At 33.2% G+C, this 8,592-nt stretch overlaps 1 protein-coding gene across 1 annotated transcript; it reads left to right on the forward strand.

Annotated features, from left to right (window-relative positions):
* The first annotated feature begins 294 nt into the window (after positions 1-294).
* On the forward strand, positions 295-1,256 carry LOC114756628 (heavy metal-associated isoprenylated plant protein 39). Its single transcript, XM_028945571.1, has 3 exons — positions 295-398; positions 492-567; positions 673-1,256. The coding sequence occupies exons 1-3, from the start codon at positions 393-395 to the stop codon at positions 1,020-1,022; spliced, it is 432 nt and encodes a 143-aa protein (XP_028801404.1). The 5' UTR covers positions 295-392; the 3' UTR covers positions 1,023-1,256.
* Positions 1,257-8,592: the final 7,336 nt, after the last annotated feature.

Raw genomic sequence — 8,592 nt, forward strand, 5'->3', positions numbered from 1 at the left:
CCCACATCCCACATTTGTAAAAGTTTCGGGGTTAGTATAATCCTCAACTTTACTTTACATAAATTTTTGTTTTAAAATTTATATTAATTCAAAATTTTATTATTATTTTATCTTCCTTTAAGAAATAAACATGAAAAGATATTCGGGAGGAGGGCTTCAAGTCTAATACGACTGCGTAGTGCTGACCGGAGCGGAGACCACAAAATGGGCCTTGACTTGTCTTGACCCTGCTCCTTCCTCCTTCTTTCCCCTTGCTTTTTCCCATTATAAATGCCTTCACCCATTTTCTCACCTCATCGCTTCAATTCTCCATTTCTCTCTCTATTTCCCTCCCCGCCTCTGATCTCTCTCTCTCTAAATTCGCCATTAACAATCTTCACCAGTTCAACATCATGAAGGTGAGAATTTCTCCCCCACTTTCACTCTCCTACTTATCTCCTTCATTTATGTATAGATTTTTCTGATTCAATTTCCTCTCTCTGTTTCCTCAGAAAGTGATTCTCAAGGTAGAGCTACACGACGAGTCAATCAAGAAGAAAGCCATGAAGGCTGTGTCTGGGCTTCCAGGTAATTAACGAAATTTCATCACTTTCTGATCATAATCTTCTTCCTCGTTCGAAACCCAGATCAGAAAATTCGGAAAGATTAATGGGTTCTTCTTCCTTTTTGCAGGGGTTGATTCTGTGTCTGTGGACATGAAAGACAAGAAATTAACCCTAATAGGGGACATCGATCCGGTGAACATAGTGGGGAAGCTGAGAAAACTGTGTCACACAGAGATAGTTTCAGTGGGACCTGCAAAAGAAGAGAAGAAGAAGGAAGAGCCAAAGAAAGAAGAGAAGAAGGAAGAAAAGAAGGAAGAAAAGAAGAAAGACGAAAAGGAACAAATGGCTGATCTTCTTAAGGCTTATCAGAATTATTATCAGAATCAGATGAAAACACAATATTACTATCCTCCTCAATATCCTGCTTACTATGCAAGAAGTGTGGAAGAAGATCCAAATGCTTGTGTTATCTGCTAAATTTGTATACATATTTGAGTCAGTTTGATGCAGAATAAGTGGGAATATTGACGAAGTGAGAGTAATTTTCTGGTTTCTGGGTTTACAGACAGAGGAATCTGCTGTAGATGTACAGTATTTGCTCTTTCGCAGCATAGTGAGGGATTAATTTTTGTTTAAATTAAATATCTAAATTTTAATGCTGTTTTTGTTCATAAGCTGTTATTAATTAATTATTATTTTGGTTGGTTTCAATTTCTTGCGAGGTGCGTAAAAACACTTGGTGTTGTAATTTTTTAGGTTTGATTTGTGAGACTGTTTGGTGAGGTTGGTTGATCGCTTTGAATAAGAAATATTATTCCAGAAAGAATTGGTGAAGATATGTGACAACTAACACTATTGTTAGAATTACACGAAAGACACATGGCTTTATTTTAATTTAACCAGTTTACTGTAAAATATAATATGTCAAAAGAGAGCCACAGGACTTTTCTGTTTCTTTTGTTTTTACTGGAAAAATCAAAGTACCACAAACGTCGTGTGATGGGGGTTTAATTTTATGGATGATAGAAACAAAATTATTATCAAAGAGCCGTGAGGAATTAAACTAGCTACAAAGCCGACATTTAAATATATGTTTAATATTGCGTAATTTTTTATGGGAGCGATGATGTTGATACCACAATACTACCGTTTTCTAAATGTAAGAACATTCAGGGAATAGATTTTTATTTTAAATAGGGAAAATTTCAAACAAATATACTTAAATTTCAAAATTCCTAAAAAGTGATATGAATTTAACAAATTTCAAATTAATCATAAGAACTAAATTGAAATTTTGAAATGGTGAATTTACAATTTTGGGCTTTAACATTCTGAAAAAAAATTTTTGTCACCTTCACTTGTCAGCCGGCCAATTATCGAAGCACCAACATTGGCGACCCTCAACAACCCATGCAGAGAAGTTCAGGTGGGCCGTTAGTTATTGGAGTTTCGGCAATCAGCAACTATTTTTTTGGAGATTTTTTCAAGATTCATAATCGTGATTAACAATTCTTATAGCGATTGTCACAATTTCGTTAAATGACATTAATCCCGTGCTTTTCAGGTTTTTTTTTTTGACCGGAGGTGCTTTTCAGGTTTTTGAACTAAAATTTTTTCAACATTTGTAATTTGATTAATAACTCTTATAATGATATTCACAACCTCATTAAATGTCATTAACCATTTTATGTGATATGTTTTAAAACTTGGAGAAATTAAGGGAATGGGAACCACATGTTAAACTTTTATATAATGATATTCCCAACTCCATTAATACAATTTTTTGTTATAGGAGTTGTTAATCATGTTACAAATATTGGAAAAAAAATCTTAGTTTTAAAACCTGAAAACATGTGGTTATAGCATTAATGGAATCGTGAATATTATTATAAGAATTATTAATCACATTATAAATATTAAAAAAATCCCTAAAAAATTAGTCCCCAGCCACCGAAACTTTGGTGATTGGCTACTCATCTGAACTCTAGCATGGGTTATTGGCAGTGAGCTGGAAGGTGAGGGTGACTTAAGATTTTTTTTTTTTTGAAAAACAAGTAAAGAGTAAAATTGTAAATTTCTTAACATTCTAAAGTTCTAATTTAGTCACTTAGGTTAATTTGGAATTTGTTAAATTCAAGTGACCATTTAGGAATTTTGAAATTTAAGTATATTTTTTTGGAATTTTTTTAAATACAAGATTTTAATTTATTATATTTATTATTTTTCGGTGAAAATTAGATTTATTATTTTGTAAACTAATTTACCTAACTTATAAATTGATATATAATCTAATATTTCACAAGGTTATTTTAAGTAAATTTGTTCACACGTTACTAACTTATAAATTGATATATATTTAATAGATAACAGTACCTTAAATAGGATTACCTCCCATAAAAAAATAATGCTTATAAAAATGGTCACTTATTTAGCTTTTTTCAATCTAAGCAAAATTGTCACATCCCAAATTTTGGGTCTAGAAGTATCGAAATTAGCCTGAAATGGGTAGGCCACCAGAGCCCTTTTGATAGAGGTCCCAGAGGTTTCCTGGAGGGACAGAGGGATTTTCAGGGACTAAATCGTAAATGAAAAGTTTGCCGGGACTGAGAAAAAAGAAAGTTAGAGACTCTAGTTAGATCTTAAGATCCAGGAATGAGAAATGGAGATGAATGTATGCCAAAGATTATGCTAGAGGCCTCAATGAGGTGAATTATGAGGTAAAAATGAACCAAAGGTAAAATCATAATTTTGTAAAGTTTTAGGCTGTAAGGGCAAAAATGAAAATTGTGCCTGAAAATCCTAGAAAAATCTCAAAAAATAGGAAATGGTATGTTAAGACCTGTATGGGAAGTTTAGGAGTCCAGAGATTGAGGTAATTAAAGGTCAAAGGTTGTACTCGGAACCTCAGTAAGAGGATTCCTGAGGATAAACCCAAGCAAGGACTAAAATGCAAATTTGAAAATTTTCAGGCCAAGAAGGGTGTAGATGGAAAGTTGACCTGAATACTTTAGAAAAATTTCAAAAAAATAAGGATGAGGTCCATAGGCCTGTATGGGGCTAAAAATGATTAAAATGCCCCTAGAAGAAATTTGTGGAATTTTAAGGGTTTCAGCTAATTTTGAATATTAGCAGAAATTGAATTATTTAAAATATAAGGAGGCCTCAGATAATTAGAAGAAAATGAAAAAAAATACTTGAGAAATTATTACAGGTTTTAAAAATAATTCTGTCCCCAGAAAGTGACTAGGTTGTCTTTAATAGAATTTAAAACCTATTTATACACTATCCGAGGAAAGTCATAGTCAATTGTCTAGAGGTTAACTTTTGACTTAATTAAAATTAGAGAAATTTCCCATGATGAATAAATAGCATTGATACCCGGAGACGAATTTTCAAAGTTGTGGATCGGTAGAAAGAATTCGATCAAATTTACTCCAAAATAAATATTATTAATTATTTTAATGGAAGAAATAAATATTATTAATTGTTGTAATGGAAGAACAAGGAAAGAGCATCACTTTATCTTTAGGCATATTATACAATGCCATGTGGACTTATTTGAGATAAAAAAAAAACGGTGCCAGAACATGTCCTAGTGGTACATGGTAAGTTAGGGTTCGAAACAGTACCCGATACAGTGCATAATGACAAGATAGGTAGAGGAATACCTAAGGGCTGTATTTTGAACGAATTTTATAATAATTTTCTCCCTATCTTAATGCCAAAATGATGAAGGGACATGGAAGAGACAAGTGTATGATTAAATGAAAGACAAGTGTACTGTTGGATGAAAAACATTTGTACGGTTGGATGTAAGACACATGTACAGTCAGATACAAGACACATGAATGGTTGGATTGAAGACATGTGGTTTGATGATGTGAGAATGGAATAAGTATGATGATGTAAGCATGATGTCATAGAGACACTTGTCACCACAAGACAAAGAGGAGAAATGGACGGTCAAGATTAAGCCACATATTTTCAAAATCAATGGCTAGGATTTGTTCTTAAACTCTATAAATACCCCCTTCCTTGCCCTCATTTCGTCTAAGCTCAAGGAAACCATGAGAAAACTCTTGCAAAATAGATTCTAGAGAGAGAAAGAAGAGGGAGAGAGAAAGGCCAAGTGATCATACGCAAGATCAAGCTCCAAAACAAGATATGTTCATGGTTTTTGATGTAGTTTTCACTATTCTTGTTATTGTTGAGCTTGGTTATGGATTTTAGTGATTTTTGTGAGCTTGAAACCCTAAGGAGGTATGCTGCACGAAATTTCTAAGTTAAGGGGAAGATGAAATTGATGTTAGAATAATGTTTAAAGGCTTCAAAATAACAAGAATCAAGTGGTTTTATATTGAAATACGTTGAACTTCATGATTATGTAACTAGAGTAACATTTTGGCTAGAGCTAGTTCTTGGGGTTAGTATTGGATTTTGATAATTTTGATGCTTCCAATGTGTTCAAAATGAAAAATTGTGTGGGGTAAAGGTGAGAAAACAAGTTTGGAAGCATTAGAATTGAAAATGGAATTTTACGCCCTAAGACCTATGTTCGGCCAGATCAGTTTGAATAGGAAGGAGTTTGATTTTGATAATTTTGAGCTTGGAAATGGATTCTACATATAAAATTGTGTGGAATAGCATGTGGAACTAATTTTAGAAAGGTTGAAAATCAAACCCAAAAGTTAGAAGTTAATGTAGTTCAAAGAAAACAAAGAATTGATGTTGTTGATTACCATAGCTCTAATGAATGAATGGCAATGATTTGTTGATGTATTTAGGGCCATGAGAAATTGAGGAAGATGAATGGCAAAGGTTGAGTAAGCAACCTTAATGGTTGGAAGAAAAAAGGAGTAAGAAGAAAGCTTAAAGATTACAAGGTAGTGAACTTACCTTTCATATGTACTTGATAAGTATGTTTGTGTGTTGATGTGCATTATGGGATTAGATGATGACATGTGATGTAAATGCAATTATGATGCTCTGTTTCATTGATGTTTTCTATGGCCATGCATGTTTATATGAAACACTGAGTATAAGAAAATGTTATAAGCAAGTATGAGCTAAATCAAGAAAGCATGCCATACACTTGCATCTATCTTACATGCATTGATGGTAATGTTTGCTATTGAGATTCTCCTGAACCCCACACTCCCTTAACCAACCATAATAGGTGATAATGATCAAACAAAAGATGTATAAAGTGGAAGCAAGGAAAGAGGAAAAGAGTTGAAGAAATTTATTGTATTACATTGTATAATTTATATGAGAATGTATGATATACTTGTGCCATAAAGATTGTGTGATGATAATTATGATGATGGCATGTGCAATTGACTATGATGCTGTATGGGAATGGCTGATGCTTGAATGGAAAGGTATTATGCAAGGAAAGAATTAATTATGATTTATTAATACAAGTTAAGGGAATAAACTATCCCTAATTAAGCAACAAAATTGAGATAGAGTGGAACTGAAGAAAACGATTGATTCTGCCCATAAAATTTGGTATGGTTAAAGTACACATTCTGAGCTTTAAAACAAATGGTAGATCACCTAAAATGAATGTGTGTGCTAAGAGTTATGCTTGATCAAATTTAGAGTAGAGAAATTGGAATGTATAGTTTTGACTAAATGAACAGTAAAGTTCAACAAATAAACTGTATAAATTAGCAAGGATTAAGTCCCATTTTATATTTTTTGTTCTATGGAGAATTAGAAGAGCTTCAAATAGAATTTTGAACCACCTCAATACGATTTTTTTATATTTAGTTATGATTTTTCAAAATTAGACCAAAAATTTGGAATTTAACTAATAAACAGTAACCCGAGAACCAATTGTAAATTTTCAATCTACGGGCTTGTTTCGTGAATTTCTTGAACCATAATGCTTCCAAACGCGTACTCTGAGGGATTAAAGGAAGAATGTTTTAAAAATTAGATAAATAAATTATTAGAGGGGAATGTTACCTTGATAAATATATGTTTTTATGTGCAATTGATCAGTGGAATGTTAATAGTAAAGAATAACAATAATTCTTAAAATAAAAAAATTAAAAAAATACCTGTTAAATTTTAAAATGACAAATAATTATTATTCTTGTAATAGTTTTGATTATGTCATATCAAAATCTGTAAAAAAAAAAAGTTACCAATTTGTTATTTTAAAATTCAATATGTGTTTTTTTTGTCATTTTTCCTTCTTAAATTTCAATATAAAATATGAAAAATATATATTGTTAAATAACGTGTTTAAAATATAAATACATTGTTATGATGTGTTTTGTAAGGGATACAGAAATGGAAAGAGTTGTGATTTTTACTACTAAAAAGCTCCAAATTTTTTACAACAAATTTTTTTGTTGCCTATGGAAAAAATTGTGACTTCCTAATCTGCAGTGGAACATTTTAAAATACTTTTTTTTATGGGAAAATTTTTTAAAAAGTACCTCTAAATTTCATGTAAGAAAAATATTAGAATGGATCGAAAACATACCGAGTCGGATCTCGGGTCGGGTCGGTCTGATCTTCTTAGCTCACGCCTAAGCTAGACTATAAAAAGTCTAAGCTTTTAAGTGCACAGCAGAGCACCTTTTTTGCAAGAAAGAAAATAAGAGAGAGAGAGATAGTAGGAAAGCTCTACTACTGGAGTGATTTGAACTGATGGGGGGAAGCCTCTATTTATAGCTTTTGTCAGGGATATTTTGGGTAGCATAAAAATATCCACTGAGCCCATCAGATAAAATCTGAGATAAGATATAATATATCCTTATCTCGTAATATCATGATATTTAAATTTAAATCTAGAATCAATCATAATTAATTCTAAATATATATACTTAATATATATTTAATCTACATAATATAAATTAATTAATTATAAATTAATTAGATTTATATCGTAACCGATTGGATATGATTCAGGGTGTTTGACCAAGTCAAACATATCACAATATCGCTTGGATATTTGACTGATATATTCTCTTTATACCCAGTCAAATAATCCGGCCCATTAAGGGCGAATCCAAGCCCAAAAATCTAACATCTCCCACTCGCACTTGATGGGCTGCCCATCGTGCGATAGCTAAATCTTTCATTGCTTCATACTAGGTGTCTGCCGTGACCGCGTGGGCATGACGTCATCAATTCGGGCGCCTGTGCACTAGGAATCCTTTATGCAGGACCAGCACACAAGAACACCCTTGGTGTACCTGCAAATTGTATGCTTGTTGCCTCAAATGCCCTAGTTTTATCCATACACTTTACTTGTGGCATATATAATCCCTCTCGAGTTATTTTGTTTACTCAGATTGCCTTCTCATACGTATGGTATCCATACTTGCTTAGTTGTTCTGTTCAACCTGCAAGGGACATGTCACAGACACCAACGTAAATGTGTATTTCAGGATAAATCGTCCTTTTGACTATTCATCATTTAGATTTGGCATAGTCGCTTTCTCAGTCTTGACCCGTTAGATCGCATCATTCTTGACCATGGGGTTTAGGCTAGAGTAGCTGCCACTAAACCAAAACCTTGTGATGTTGTCTAAGTCTTAAAGGCATTATGAAAGGTTTATTTCCTTTCTGGGACTCACACTGTAATGGATCAGGATATTCCATCTATGTCCCTTGTTGCGGATTTGAGTGAGCTCATGCAGTATGAATTGCATGCTACGGTGCTCAATCCACCAAGTGGAGTATGTCGCTTTTGGTTTTAATAGCACCGTACAGACTTAAGTTCCAAATGCACTCCAACATTTGAACTAGGAGCTCTTTCATCACAACTATATATGACGTCTTACTAGTGAAGAGTTCCTTGTCTGGCTACAGGTCTCATGGATGACACATTATCCATGATTCGGTCCAAACTTTTATGGGTCTCATCTCAGTCTAGCTGAGGTGACATTTGTGCAGTGATTCTTCTCTACCATCTCATGGTGATCATCTGCTGTCAAACCTTTCTACATCCCATGAGAACATAGCGAGGCGGTTGCTCGTGTGAGTGAGCCAACCTTGTGACCTGTACGACACATTTGTATTACAT

The sequence above is a fragment of the Neltuma alba genome, unplaced genomic scaffold, assembly GCF_004799145.2.
Source record: "Neltuma alba isolate B1F8T4 unplaced genomic scaffold, ASM479914v2 tig00010443_pilon, whole genome shotgun sequence".
NCBI lineage: Eukaryota > Viridiplantae > Streptophyta > Magnoliopsida > Fabales > Fabaceae > Neltuma > Neltuma alba.

Bases quoted from the DNA above. Each gene is read 5' to 3' on its own strand.
- LOC114756628 (XM_028945571.1), top strand. The intron at 568-672 runs GTAATTAACGAA...TCCTTTTTGCAG, and splicing joins GGCTGTGTCTGGGCTTCCAG to GGGTTGATTCTGTGTCTGTG.